General features: G+C 31.9%; 1 protein-coding gene across 2 annotated transcripts; it reads left to right on the forward strand.

Moving 5' to 3' along the window:
• Positions 1–674: 674 nt before the first annotated feature.
• LOC134252550 (dynein intermediate chain 2, ciliary-like) lies at positions 675–15,686 on the forward strand. Of its 2 annotated transcripts, none has more exons than XM_062735058.1 (19): positions 675–807; positions 4,502–4,537; positions 4,895–4,948; positions 5,060–5,107; positions 5,458–5,538; positions 5,743–5,869; positions 6,087–6,172; positions 7,485–7,613; positions 7,984–8,085; positions 10,035–10,118; positions 10,449–10,695; positions 11,031–11,272; positions 11,464–11,553; positions 11,762–11,849; positions 12,261–12,537; positions 12,790–12,889; positions 13,044–13,177; positions 13,269–13,320; positions 15,109–15,686. In XM_062735058.1, exons 1-19 carry the CDS (start codon positions 775–777, stop codon positions 15,217–15,219), a joined length of 2,121 nt encoding a protein of 706 aa, XP_062591042.1. In that variant the 5' UTR covers positions 675–774; the 3' UTR covers positions 15,220–15,686. The 2 variants fall into 2 exon arrangements, with proteins under 2 accessions (XP_062591042.1, XP_062591041.1); XM_062735057.1 differs by lacking the exon at positions 4,502–4,537 and adding an exon at positions 4,601–4,645.
• The last annotated feature ends 388 nt before the right edge of the window (positions 15,687–16,074 follow it).

Below are 16,074 nucleotides of genomic sequence, written 5' to 3' on the forward strand. Positions count from 1 at the left end.
CGCATTGACCAATATTTGGGGGCGCGCTTTGACCAAAATTTGGGGACGCATTGACCAATATTTGGGGCAATTTGGAAACTTCCCTTTTCTATAAAAATATGTCAGGGGGCGCTTTGACCACAATCAGGGGGCGCTTTGACCAAAATTTGGGAGCGCTTTGACCAAACCTCAAACGTTGTTTTTCTATTAAAAAATATGTCAGGGGGCGCTTTGACCAAAATCAGGGGGCGCTTTGGAAAATTCCTTTTTCTATAAAAATATGTCATGGGGCGCTTTGACCAAAATCAGGGGGCGCTTTGACCAAAATCAGGGGGCGGTTTCGTAGTATCATATTTCTATAAAATATGTCAGGGGGCGCTTTGACCAAAATCTGGGGACATTTTGACCAAAATCATGGTACGCTTTGACCAAAATCTGGGAACGCTTTGACCGGGACGGTTTTAATTGGGAACGCTTTGACTGGCTCCCGGAAAAGACACGGCAAATTTGTGGATGACAGAGACCTACAAAATAAAATATATTAATTAATCTAGAGATATTTTTTTTCAAAAACAACTCAACGTTAAATTAGAAGTCTAAAATAATATCAATCTATACTTTTTTCATAAACAATATTTTAATGTGTTTTTGCTCTGATTAGTTAAATCTCCAGTGGAAGTCTCGCGCCTCACGATAATCTCGAGCCTTGTTGTTTCCCTTAGAAACGATTACCGCCATTATAAACCACACTGTGTGTAAAAGTTTGTTGCAGCAACAGAGAGAAAGTTCTGCAAAATGCCACCAAAGGCAGCACCAAAGTCCAAACAGGTTTGGTTGTAAACGCTGAATTTTGCATTTTCAACGTAACTGGTTTTCAAAGAATACAGATATATGGCAAAAATTGACCAAACATTGTCATGATGATCATGATATATTGATAGTGCATATTGTCAGTCACTTGAAAGTCTTTTTTTCAGTGCAGAAGTTTTAAGGTTATGGCTAATACTGGGTATAAAAATTTTGTTTCAAAAGAATCCAAGAGGTACATTATATAAATATGGACGTAATTTATGATTGATCATTCACAAATCACAATCCCATGCAGCCCAGAATGTTATATAACAGTATAAATATTATCCAAATGAGCTTTCTCCTGAAGTGTAAAAAAAAGGTTTAACATGTACAAGCTTCTTAAATTATGGTGTAGTTTAAGTACAATTAAACTCGGTTACAGCGAATTCTCCAAACCTGCTGATTTATTTCACTATCATATCTGTTATCAGTTTCAGTTTGAATTTCTGTTATCGTTCATGGGTAATATATTCATTTAATACATTTCTAAGAACATACATAGCAAATTCACAATTGAGATATTTTTTCCATGTCTTCTAAATTAATCATGTTAATTAAGGGAAGGGGTAGACTTTACCATGTTTACTTTACCGGTCCCCTCGCGCTCATTGGACTATAACGTAACATTTACGTCACTCAACTGATAAGGGTTAAACTTGCACACTTTTCGACTGATTAGGGTTATTCTTGCACCCACCTGAGAGATTAGGGTTAGTCCTTGTACAAGTATTTGACTGATTAGGGTTAGTCTCGCATCCATCTGAGAGATTAGGGTTTCCTAGCACATTATTCGACAGATTAGGGTTAGTCGAGCATCTGCCCAGAAGATTTCATCTCAATGTCTTAGTCCTTGCATACCATCCGAGAAATTAGGGTTAGTGACTCATTCTTTTAGATAAGTTAATAAATCAGTTGTTTCTGTAATTTTTTCAAGATCATAATTCAGCTTCAATGGCATTTCATTGGTTTGTTTACATGGAAGAATGCGTAAGTCCGAACGAAATGACACTAAGCATGCGCCACATACGCTTCGTTCAGAATTATTCTTTGTTGATTTTTTCCATAAATAAACAGTATGTAATCTTTTCAAATAACAAGGTTAAAACATTAAATTTGTTAAAATAAGAAGTTTTAAACTAAACTTTCAACCGTAGAATTTGATTTTGGGATCAAAAAGGCCAGAAACTTCGTATTTTTAATTTTATTTGATTGCTCATGCGATCTCATATATACTGAAGCCGCCTTCGGCAGCAATACATTTTAGCATGCTTTTCTGGGGACAGGTAAAGTAAAGTCGTTCCAAGGGAAGTATAAAATAGAAAATTAATGTGGAAGTTTTCAAGTTTTGAAATGAATTGAATCTCAGATATAAATACTTACAAAATTGATGTCAGTTCAAAAACATTAATTTTGGCTTTACTTTTGAAGAGTCAGAGGAAGGGGTTTCATATTTCACAAGTGTGTGTCTTATTACAAGACATTTTAATTAGGGCACTTTTAATTTTGACCATTTGACTTTGACCTTGAAGTTTTACCTACTTTTAAAAATGTAAATCTCAGCGTTAACTTTTGAACTGTTGTTGCCAGAGATTTTTTATTTCACAGGTGTTTTCCTTGTAACACTACCTTTCTTGGGGTTCTTTTTTTTTTCAAAATTTTGACCTTGACATTGGACTTGCAAGTCCAATTTAACCCTCAAATTTAACCCTCATACTGAGCTACCATATGGGGCATCAGTGTTTCACATATATCCTACATGTCTTTAATAAAAAAAACGTAAGATACATTAGATTGGCTAATGTTTGATCAAAAATAGATTTGTCTATCTCAAAAAGATATTTAAAATATTTTTGGGATGGTAATGCTCACAGAGTTGTAACAAACTTTTGATCCTTTTAAAATAATCTTCAAAAACATAGATGTCAAATTTATTGAAAACTTTTATTTATCTATTTTTTTCACTTTGCTTTTTCTAGAGAATAGAATTTTATAAGAGAGTTAATTGCTCTGAGATTTCTTTTCAAGTGACTGGTATAATGTGTATTTTATAATCATTTTCATTTTGAAATACAATGTAGTATGATAGTATTAGTAATAATAAAAAAATAATCATACTTATAATCAGGTGATTACAATTTATATCTGATATTTATGATTTATATAAAGATGATTATATTAATGATTTGTAGTATGCAATTTGCATAGACATCTTTTTACTTGGCTTTTTGTATCACTAACTATATTAAGCCTCTATGTATATTGGACACTAAACCTTGCTTATTGTTGCTCTCTAACCTCTGCCTCTCTGCAGGACTTGTTGCTGTAGAATATAGTAGAGAAAAACATGGCTATAAACATTATCATAGCCTCCGATCCCACGATAGATATAGAATTTAAAGCTCTCCATTGTCTATAATTGGGACCATTCTAAGGCCCCATTCCCAATTGATCTCTCCTCAAATGAATGGGTTTATTTTCCCAATGGTCATTTTGACCAAATAAAAAAAAAAACATGTATTGTCAGATAAATTTAATATTGCTACCCATATTCCTCTGTATTGCAAATCAAAAAATTGGTTGATAACAAAAACTATTAAAATACTAAAAACTACAAACCCAGTAAATAATGATTTTAAGGCCTAATGTATGTACAATTATTTTCCCAATTTCCCCCAAAAGATAGCTAAATTTTCCAATTTTACAGCCCTTGCCCCAATTCACAAAATGTGGTGTGAGACCTTGAGAATTTTTTTTTTTGACCAATAATTACTGCTATATCCCTTACCTCTTCATCATCCCAATAAGAAGGCTTTACATTCCGAACACTTATCCAGAATAGTACAGAGTGGGTGCTTTTGCATTCATTTCTATGAAAACATTGCTATATACTTTTAAAATATAAACAAGAGAAAAAAACTTTATTCAGTCTTTGTGAGTTAACTTATTTTGTCTTAATTAAGATTCACCAAAATAAAGAATTGTTGGAGTAACATCAGTGAAAGAAAATAAATGTAGGAACAAATAAAATTTAATAGAAATTTTACCGGTACTTATAATTTTAAATTTATCGAACTTCCTAGCCATGCAGACACCTGAGCTATATATATTTTAAATAGTTTTTAAATTCTCCTTGTTTAGAATCTGTAATTAACCTTTGTTTAGAATATGTAATTAAATTTTAACTATATTAGAATATTTTATTGTTTAGAATATGTAAATTAAATGATAAAAATTCAATATTCAATTTAATTTACACAAATTAAACTTCAATTTTCAAAAGTTGTATCTCAGTAAGAGTTGTATTTCAAGAGGTTTTACTAACCTTTTCGATGCTCTTCTGACAACAGCTGGTACCTTCAGCATGGTGAACAATAGATGTCTAGCTTGTTCAAAATCTTAAAACATTAAACATGATATCATTTTTGCATGTGTAGCAGTAGTACAATAATATAAAAAAGATGACTAACACCAATTATGGGCTTTTCCTTTTATAAATATTTAACAACCAATAACTTTAATCCTGGAACGGAGGGTTTGCAATAAATTTCTTTGCAATCAGAAACATATAAAGTCCTACTATAAATATATTAGCACTAACCAATGTTAAACTAAATAACACAAAATAAAACAGATAAATAGAAGACTAAGGGGTTCCTTTATCTTGATACAGATGGATCTGTCGAGGAGGAGAGCAACAAGAATCAAGGTGAGTTGCCCCCCTTTTGTACCCTTTTTCATGTAATTATTTCTTTCAAATATTTGATAACAGGCCTCAAAGGGAAAATCATCCAGACCCACAGGAAAACAAGGGAAGGTAAACACTGGATTACATTATTTAAACCTTTTGAATTTATTAACTGTAAAAATTACTTTGAACAAGGAGAAAATCATTCACAAAGTGCTTTATCAAAGAAAAGGCGTTAAAAAGAGATAGCAAATTAGATAACCTACAATGATTTGAAAAAATTGTAAAGCTTTGAAATCTGCCCTTCATAAAAATTGACAGTACCCATCTACATAATTGTTTAAGATATTTTCTTTATGAATGAGTTGGTATTTGTAGGATGGAGATGATATGACAGACATTGGGGACACGGATGGAGATGACTGGATGAATGTAAGTCAAATCAGGACTTTATCATAATGTTAATGACAGGTTCTTCCCTTATTTCATTCATTTTGATTTTCATTATAAATGTTTTTACAGCGAAGCATATTATTTTTTCAGACAAAAACCTTGGTGAAGCCTGATGACCAGCTGGATCTCACAGAACAGGTAAGAATCAGCTGATAAAACTGAGCAACTGACAAAACAGGTAAATGAATCAGCTGATAGAATAGAAACAAATCAGCTGATAAACACAAATCATAAACAAGTTGATAAAAGAAACAAATATGCTGATCAAACTAACAAATTAACAGATAAAACACATAAATGGTTAAAAAAAATCAGCTACCAATTCATATTGTATTTACTGTAATTTATTTTTTTTAAATAATAGTTTTGATTAATTGAACATATGTAAAATATATATATACTGTATATATTTCTATTAAGTAATTTCTATTTTAAAAAAAAGGCTTTCAATCTCATGCTTCTTTGCTGTAAATACATTTGTATTACAGGAATTGAAAGAGGAGTTTACCCGCATTCTTACAGCAAATAACCCTCATGCTCCACAAAACATTGTTAGATACAGCTTCAAGGTTTGTAAATTTTAGTACAAGTTGTTGTTTAGATCCAGTAATTCATTTATAACATGTGTTTGCATGGTCTTTTAAAGATATTTTGAAAAAAATTCATTACAATTCCAAAAGATTAAACACCACTTAGACTATAACTGAAATGCAATTATGCTGAGAAAATAAAATCCAAGAGATGATGATCAAGTGCTTTTTTTGGTTTCCTAGGAGAAGCAGTACAAACAGACCTCCCATGTGGACCAGTTGGCCATTCACTTCGCGCTGGATGGTAACATGCTACATAAGGACTCAGACGAGGCCAAAAGACAGAGAGCCAGACTAGGAATTCCCGAGGGTAAATAAGTAAAAATGCTTAATTACAACACAGGTAGAAAATGTAGGGAAAGATATATGCAAAAACTCAAATACATGAACACAAATAGAATATTTAGTGAAAGATATTTGGGACAATAGCAATTTCTTATAAACAAAGATTTTAATGAGAATTACATGTATAAATAAAAAAAAATTGATTGCTGTGTAAAGACTTCAAGTTAAGCCTTCTTATTTAGCTGGCGAGGTAGCAGGAAGTGAAGGAGGGGAGGCCACTCCAGCTGTAGGCGCTGTTCCTGCGGAGGGAGAGGAAGGAAAAGAAGAGGTTAGATAATTATACACAAATAGTATAATCTCATGACATCAGCTATTCAATTATGTTAAAAATTAATATATTTCTGACAAGTAGGCACGATGAAATGTATACTTAAAAAAAAAGGTACAACACTTGACAATTTTCAAGTTTTAATGCCTTAGATGTTTTGTATCGCAGACTTCAGCCGCACAAGGCGAGGAAGCAGAGCCGGTATTTTATCTTTGTTTTCTAGATACACTGTCACATTTCACTTATGTTTTTCAGCACAGAGAGCTTTCATTTCAAATTCTGTGTTTTCTCTTTTTTTTCTTCTTGAAGTCATGAATTTTCTTTTTCTTTTTTCTTTTTTTTTTTTGGAGGAAATGACAGTGTTATAATGTATGTAAATTTGTTTTCTGTCGTACATCTAGGAACTTGTTTGTCAGAAGTTGATTTTCCTTTCCTTCATACTACATTTATACCTTTATAATATAAAAATGAAATTTATTGAAGGGTATCTCAAACATGAATTTTTCACCTAGCTTAGCTGCAAAAAGTACTTTCTTTAATTGTTGAAAATATAAACAGACATTTTGAGTGAAGTGATCCTTAATGCTATGCCAGAGGTCTTGAGTCAACACATTGCCGTTGGACCCCTGGCAAATTTCTTTTGATATTTTAGGGATTGCTTCTCTCATTGAGAAGCACCAATCAAATTAAAGCTTTCATAAACATTTAGATCATATAAACAAAAAGGATTCAGTTGACACCTCAAATGTTACAAGTTGTTAAAAATATCGGAAAATGGCTTGATGTGATTGGTTGAGAGATAATAAAAACAATAAAGATTTTTAATTTTTCTGAAAGAAGCACTATAATCAGCGCAGAAATATTGAATGGAATTTGCCAGGGGTCCAACGGCAATGTGTTGACTCAGGACCCCTGGCATTGCAAGGAAGTAGTGGAGGTAGTACATTAGGGAATAAGGTTAAGCCATCTTGATTTTCATTTGCAATTGTACACACACAGCTTTAGTTGTTTTCTATCCACTGTATACAAGTTTGTTCTTAGTTTTACCAAAGAAAAAATTATATCTTATAAAGAGGTGTGGACCAGTTGATTGGGGGAATTTGATAATCACCAACTGTTGCTTTTGTTGTGGTTACACCTTTAAATGAACAATATACATCTTTTGAGGATACTTGAATCCTATATTGGAAAGGAATCAAACTACATTCCTTTTTTCTTTTTGTTTTTCTTTTAATCATTTAATTAAGACAACATGCAATAAAATGCATGTAAAGCTTGAAGTTGTGTTAAAATGTAGAGATTTTATTTGTAGGCCAAGGAGGGGGAACAAAGGGAGGAGGCAGCTACCCCTGCTGCGGGGGCCCCAGCGGGCGGAGAAAAACTGACCAACCAGTTTAACTTCAGTGAAAGAGCCTCTCAAACCTACAACAACCCATACAGGGTACAGTAGCATTTAGTCCTTTGATAAAGATTTCTTTTGACCCACAGTCAAATTTTTTTTTGTTCCCCATGGTAAATCAATTATGACTATAGTTTAAGAGAGAAAATTATTTAATTTTTTTTTTTTTTTGCCTGAAAGAAAATTATGAAAATAATTAAATGATGAAATTTTTATTTGCAATTTCTGAAAAATTCTTGTTCAGAGAATTGAGCCAACAGATTCTTTACTAGAGAGGTTACTTTATTGATTGATCACAAAGTGAAATCAAACAAAATTTTTATTTTGTATAGGTATTCTCACATAACATTATTTTATGAGAAAAAGATAAAGATACTCTGATTTTAATAAGATGTTTAAAATCTTGTAACAGGAGCGAGGTACTGCCACTGAGCCTCCCCCCAGGGCTACATTCGCCTCTAACGTCACACAGTGGGAAATAGCAGATGCTTACCATGAAGATTTCGAAAAACAGGTAAATTTAAAACTGCTCAAAATGTTCTACTGTAAATCACTATTTTCGCGTAATTCAGATTTTATCAATAGTATTCCATAAGATTATATAGAGCAATAACCACAATTCGTGAAAATTTTGTCTCGCTTATCAAGTGCCAATGACTATCTCGCCAAAATAAGATGTCGCGAAAATTTAGTGATCTACAGTATTTCTAAATTCAGCTTTTATCATTATTTTGATAATTAATGTTGATTTTATGTCACAATATATTTCCAAAAAAGGAAAGAAAAGTTCTTATTAACATTTAAAATGAAATCTCTATATATTTTAAATGATCATAACCATAAAATCATACACATTAGTTAAAGTAAGATGCATTTTAATGATGTTTTTGAAATCTGTATATTTAGTCATACTGATGATTATCAAATAAATAATGTGTCATTCTGCAGTTAGAGGCAATTCGAGCAAAACAAGTTCATAAGGCTCCACCTACTTTTCCTCACCACCAACACCATTTTCAAGTATTGGTCACAAAACTCTAGGAATGATTTTATCAATTTACTTTCTTCTTGATTGCTGGAGGTTATAGGAATATATACTTCAAATTATAGAGTATCATTATCTTGTTATATAGGGGAGCTCTTTTAAATTCATTTTTTTAAACTTCTCAAATCATCTATCAGTAATAAATATTTCAAATACATTTTTTTTTTGGATTTAGCATAACAGAATTTTTTTGAATAAGAAAAACACAATGATACATCTATGACCTGAAGTATAGTATTTAGAAGGGTTTACTCCCTTTAAATTTTTTCTTCATTTTCTCCCCAATTTTACTAAAATCTATACATGTACAAAAATGCATGTCTCTTTACCTGGCAGTGTATACAAACAAAATTACCAGTACTGTAAATTGACTGAGAATACATCTTTATCTTTCTGTGTATTATCAGAAGAATGAAATTCCATCCAGTCAGAATTATCTGGCATTGAAATATGGCACCAAACGTTTCAGTGCATTTTGGGTAAAATTAAAAATATACCAAAATAGGCTAACCTAAATTATGCCACCAAAAAAATTGTATCCTGCACAGATATTCACCAATCCACAAAGAAGTACTCTGATTATTCACCACCAGTATGCAGTCTGAAAATAAACACAACAAACTGTTATATTAAAATTGGCTAATTAAATATTTGCATGTTAGTCATAGTGCATGTGAACACTGGACAAGTTCATATTTGACATGGTACACTGACAGTACTTGCCCTGTCATTCTCTTGTTCATAATTGCATGGAAAACCAATATAATTTCCTCAATCTTTTTTTTCCTATAATAGTAAAAAATTTAGATTCAATCATCAACTGCATCAATTTTTATTTCAAACTTAATGCACATTATTTGCTATTTATTTGTAAATTTGTACAAATTCAAATTAGGATTTATAAAAGCAGTCAGTGTTTGGAACACCGCACTTCGTCTCCCAACAAATGATATACTACATGTATTAGTATTACAGCAATGATGTATGTTAAGGAACACATTTGCATGCATGTACACCTATACTTAATGTAGAATATTTTAGGTTGATTAGTACAAAGTGCATGTAGTTTCAATCTCAATATCAGGAAGGCATGTTTTATATCTCTTCACATATACTTCTGTATGAAAAATTATCATTAGTCAGATGTACTATATGTAAGTAGAGAATATTCATGGTATTGAAATAATGTTATTAGTCTCTGCCATTTAGTTTAAAAACAATTGATTTTTCTTTTTAAAATGTTTGAAAGCAATTTAGTGGTACAACGTAACATGGCATAAACAAAGCTTTCTAAAAGCATGTGTTAACTTTAAAACATACAATGGAGAGGGGAATAAGTCCAAGTAACCAATCCCAAATTAATAGAAATTTAAAAATCTTGTGAAGATACTTATAGTTTGATAACTGAATTTTTGTAGGAAAAGAGCAAAGAGAAAAAGACCATCCCTGGACGAAAAGAGGAGGAGAAAACTCGTAAGAAGCTGACCATAACGGAGACACAGGTGAGAAAATCCCATAGTATTCCACCTCTGTTACTCTGGTTAATGATTCGGAGATGAATGCACACTGTCTTAGAATATGGCTCACAGTCACTGTAGTGTAAATATGTTTTTTTATAATCAGTAAGTACTGTACTTATATTATTCACAGTCTATAATGTTCATGTAGTTGAAAAGGAATACTGAGACATGCAACTCTTATAAAAAAAATTTGTCTTGGGAACTGATTCCTCAATTTGCACAGTTTGGTTTACATTAAAGAAGAGAGTCAGAGTAGAAATTTAGTTATGTATATTTAATACAAGGACTTTTCTCTACACTGTGTCTATAAAGGGAGATGACATATCACGCATTTCCAAGGCCACTAAGATTGTGGAGAGGATGGTGAATCAGAACACGTATGACGACATTGCTCAGGACTTCAAATACTGGGAGGATCCCTCAGACGAGTACCGCGATAACGAGGGAACCATGCTACCTCTGTGGAGATTCTCCTATGAGAAGGCCAAGAAACTAGCAGTTACCTCCCTTTGCTGGAACCCCAAATACAAAGATCTTTTTGCTGCTTCCTTTGGATCTTGTAAGTTTTCCTTTGTATTTTACTCTAATGTTTTGGATTTTAAAAATATTTTCTTATATCTTCATTAAAGAAATTGCCCTCTGAGTAATTAAAATGCTTAAATACATTGAAAACTGTCTAATCAGACACATATACAGTCCAGTTCACTGAGAATTCAGATGTCTATTTACTTTTCCATTATACTATTTTCCATCTTTTTTACACTGTGTATCCTGTCTTTTCTGATGCAAAATTTTTCTCCCAGTGCATGTCAGATTAGACTGGTTTCACTGCATCCAAAATTCTTACAAGATTATTTTATCTGATATAAAATAAGGACCATGTATTTTTTTTAGATGACTTCATGAAGCAGGGTAGTGGAATGATTCTTTTCTACTCCCTGAAGAACCCTTCCTTTGCCGAGTACATCTATGAGACGGACAGTGGAGTCATGTGTCTGGATGTCCACCCAGAACACCCCTATATGGTGGCTGTAGGCTTCTATGATGGAAGTGTGGGAGTTTTTAATGTGCAGAAAAAAGAGCCTGTACATAGATGTACAGCAAAGAATGGCAAACACACAGATCCAGTGTGGCAGGTATGGTTTTGTTTGTCTGTTTACAGTAATTAGTTTACTTCCTTTATGATTAACACATTATGTGCATGTTTAAAAGTTGTTAAATAAAATATTCTCAAAGTTTTCAAAAATCATTTTTACCAATTTAGTTGATTGTCCTTACTGTTTTATAAATTCATAATTGTAGCTCAGATATAAATTTTCAATTTTAGGTAAGGTGGCAGAAAGATGACTTGGAAAATAATCACAACTTTTACTCGGTGTCTTCTGATGGTCGCATAGTTCACTGGACAATTATCAAGGTACGCATCAAACAAGAATAATCAAAATGTACTTTATACCTTACCAAAGATCTTGTCTTACAATTTTTTGACATGAAACTAGTAAGCTCATTTATAAATAGAGAATATTACATAATTACTAAAATTCATTTCAAATAACATGTCAGCCTGAGTGCCCCCACTTCAAGCTGAATAAAGCAGTCAGTCATTTTTACCTTTATACCTTCAGAATGAACTCCTGTTTGAGGATGTGATCACACTGACTATGCCTGATGCCCCCGCTGAGGGTCCTGACGGAACCAAAATCAATACTATTGGTAATTATGTCAGATCCTACAGAACTAGAGATTAGACAGTGTTATTTATAGATTGAGACTCAAGTCCTATAGTGATTACAGAATGGAAAATTGCAAAGATACCACAGTCAAATTATGTTGATTAGTGTGGACTTTCAATAGGTTTTTAAATATAAAAACTTTTATCACATCAATCTGTAAAATTTTGTGGAAATTAATTAATGCCTGAAGCATTTCTGTCACTTTAAAGTAATGCTAACATCATGTTATAGTTGGTCTACAATACCAAGACATTTTAAATATCAGATAAAATGCACTTAAAGATTTGATTGAAGATATGTAATCCCAGCTTAATTCAAAGGAATACATTAAAAAGAGAGAAAATGAAAAAAAAAATATTTGTAAAGCTGCAATGTTTATTTATCTTTGTAGGGTGTGGAACTGCTTTTGACTTCCATAGAAAGAATGACTACCTGTTCCTTGTGGGGACAGAAGAAGGTAAAATCCACCAGTGTTCCAAAGCCTACAGCAGCCAATTCCTGGACACAGTAGACGCCCACAACATGGCTGTGTATAAAGTCCGCTGGAACCCCTTCCACCCGCGGATATACATCACATGTAGTGCTGACTGGACGGTCAAAATCTGGGAGGTCAGCAGTAAGACCACAGCGGACAGAAGCGAGGGCACTCAAGTGGAGGCTCAGACTAAGTGAGTGCTTATAGATAAAAGGGTTATACTAATGTATACTGTATATAAAAGAGAAAACTCAAACCAAAATCTCACTAATATTTTTTTTTTTAACAAGTGAGGGTGTAATCAATATCTTTTCGTTGTGTTTTTTTCTATGTATATGTAAATGTTTTGAAATGAGAAGATTTTTTAAGCTGAGGGAGTAATGTAAGCAAATAGAATCTCTGATAAACTTATGTATTGCTATATTCACTCTTTAATACATTGAAGGAAACCTCTGTTTACCTTTGATCTGAACAACTCAGTGGGTGATGTAGCCTGGGCTCCCTACTCCTCAACTGTATTTGCCGCAGTCACAGCAGATGGAAAGGTAATTGTTCTATTTGTTCTATATATGTCATTCTATTTCACCTCTTTTGCTGTTACATACTTGCACTACTTTCAGTCTTTGAGCTGCAGAGAATCAGTGAATAGTTATTGCAGTTTAAATTGTAGATACAGTGTGAACATGTTTTTTTTTTCAGATGTTTGTATATGATCTGAACATCAACAAATATGAACCCCTTTGTGAACAAATGGTAGCACAGAAGAAGAAGACCAAATTAACACACATAGAGTTTAATCCTAAAGACCCCATTGTAATTGTAGGAGATGATAGGTAGGACGGGGCTATAGTGATTTTATGATTTAGCTTCCTTTTTGTATTGTTCTCTCTTTATCATCTGAAATATTTAAATTTCACTTTGCAGAGGAAATGTAACGAGTTTAAAGATTTCACCAAATCTTAGGAAAATGCCAAAGGTGAGTTATTTTAGTTAACAAGCCTTATATACAGGAAATTAAATGTTTCTGTGTACAAATAAATTGCAAATGTAAATACATTACTTGCATACAATGTAACTTTGCTACCCTGATCCTCACAGGTTGAAGTAAATATAGATATCACATTTGCAAACTACACAAATCATAACCTCAATACTAGTACACATGTAGTTTGATCTGTACAGTCATGTAATTTGTAAACTCAATTTGATAGAGAAAAAATTGACGCAGTGTACATTGTATAGAGATATATTGCTTATACATAGTTACATCCCTTCTGTCAAGAGTTAGTTATAGAACTTATAGCAAGAATTTTTAGCGGGTTACTAACTTTGGCTTATTTTAGTGGTTTTGAAGTCATACACTAAAAGTTTAATTGCTAAATTTGCATTCTCATGAGTAAGTATAATGTACATGAAGAAAAAAAAGGTTGAATAATTTGTTGTTTAAAAGTATATTTTTATCTTTTATTGGTTTTGAAAAACACCAAATCTTTCACCTAATAAAGAAATCAGCTATATGGTTTGATTTAAATTTATCAATTTTAATGTAATGCTGTGTTTCTCTGTAGCCTTACTTGGAGGACCCCTCTATTTATAATAACCCTGTCAAACTATTGTATTATCAATTGTTGGATAAATATGAAGGCAGTCCAACATTTGGAGTGGTAAACCCTTATTGAAATGCCGTATCAATTTTAATTTGCCTATTTTTTTAATGAATTTCTACTTTGAGTTCATTTCTTGAGGCATGAGGATGAATACGTGTTTTGGAATATTTGCTGCAGTGATTTGAATTATCACAAATCTGTATATATATGTACACTAAACTCCATCACTGTCTTGGTATTTTATATTTTGTCACAATATTTTTTAGGAGAGATTATGATACAGTAAAACTCTGTTTTAATTAAGTCCTGGGGCCTGTCAAATTATTTTGTTGTAGCCATAATTTGTTAACATCAATATAACAAATTCATTTAAATGTATATATTTGTGAATTAGCAGTATATATATGTTTTATTACAAATTAAATAAATTATTAATTATTTTATGAATTATAATATAAATACTTATGAAAAAAATGTCAGTTCCATATTAGAACATTGTGATTCAATTTTTGAGATATTTAAAAATTTGCTGTAAAAGATGACAATTATTTTTTACCTCAACTTGATGCAGAATCAGTTCACTTTATATATATATGATACCATATATCAGAGTTCAATCGTTATATTAGTAAAATTTTATGAAGATTTTTCAATTTAATCGATTTTAAATGTGTATTCTTCTTATTTTTGTGACATTTTGTAACAAAGTACATCACATATTTTTCAATTATTGTAAAGGCATGCAATATCATACTTCACAAATTAATTTATGCATGTATTGAGAAAGATACGGTATCTTTTATCAGACAACTTACACATGTGCACAAAGTCAAGCTAGGTATACATTTTGCCATTAAAATATCCATCAAATGTTCTGTAATAGAAGCATTATCATTAATTTTTTTATTTCAAGAAATATACTAGTAGTTTAAGTGTGCTAAAATTATGATTAAAACAACTGATGTCAGACACTTTTAAATGTGAATCAAGTATTAATTTGCCACTACCTGAGATAGTTGTAATATATTATTTGTAAGCTGAAGTGTTCTATGTACATTTTACAACCCTTAGCACATTCACTGAATTTTCCCCTGACTTCAATGTAGACTACATAATTATGTACTGATACCTCTAATTTTATGCATTTTTTTTTTCAGGAAAAGAAAGGAGCACCTCCTATGGACCCCAAGCAGAAGGAGGATAATGAAATTGCCAAGTTAGACAAAATCTTATCAATGGTCAGAGAACCCAACGAAGACAAGAAATAAACATTGCTTTCTGTTTGGGGGGGATTCTAACACTTTTTTGGAGATCTTACCTTGGAAGTTTAACCAAAACAATTTCCCCACTTTTTAACACTCCGTCCTTTAGGAAATAATTTTAAAAAGAAAATTTACTACTATAATTGGGGTTGTTAATGTATTGAGTATGTGAATTGTTTAACTATTTATTGTGTATTTTTCAAATGACATTGTTAAGAAATGTATCAGAACTGTTATGATGCAATAATTTTGACTGTATTAGGAATTGATGCATTCTTTTTTGTATGAAAAATGTGATATAATTTATCGTATCTTAAAAGATATATTTTTATTAAACTGATGAAACATCCTTATCATATCGTTTTCCTTAAAACGTAGAACATCCCATTGTGAATTAAATTGTAGCAGGGTTGTCCCTTGGAATTGAAATAGAAGGGGTCATTTAAAAAGTAGAGAGGAATCTGAGGTTTCTCCTCTAATGGGAAGTTTAGGACAAATACTAAATTAACCAGAGGATTACACCATTGTAGGTGGGGAAATTCCCTGACCCGAGGGTCTTAGATCTGACACCCTGAACTTGTGTATATTTTTCATGTAAATTGCCTAAACCAATATAAAGTATGTCCTGTAATCCTGGAAAAGTCAGTAGTGATTTGGACTAGTTCTTGGTAAACATTCAAACGTTTGTACTCTGAACAGCTACATATAATATACAATAGGAATGTCTAGCATTTTTATTATTTTACATTATGGTTAGAATGATGCATGGGACTTTTTTAAAATTATTATTTGCATAATTAAAACATGACTGACACATAAATCGTTTATCAAATTAATATAATCAATGAAATAAAGATATCA

Source organism: Saccostrea cucullata, unplaced genomic scaffold (genome assembly GCF_032062105.1).
Source record: "Saccostrea cucullata isolate Sc308-1 unplaced genomic scaffold, CSIRO_AGI_Scuc_v1 ctg167, whole genome shotgun sequence".
NCBI classification, from domain to species: domain Eukaryota; kingdom Metazoa; phylum Mollusca; class Bivalvia; order Ostreida; family Ostreidae; genus Saccostrea; species Saccostrea cuccullata.

Excerpts from the sequence above, each read along its gene's own strand:
- LOC134252550 (XM_062735057.1), top strand. The coding sequence starts at position 775 with ATGCCACCAAAGGCAGCACCAAAGTCCAAACAG. Across the intron at positions 10,696-11,030 it reads TGCTGCTTCCTTTGGATCTT|ATGACTTCATGAAGCAGGGT; the intron begins GTAAGTTTTCCT and ends TATTTTTTTTAG. Across the intron at positions 11,554-11,761 it reads TTCACTGGACAATTATCAAG|AATGAACTCCTGTTTGAGGA; the intron begins GTACGCATCAAA and ends TTATACCTTCAG.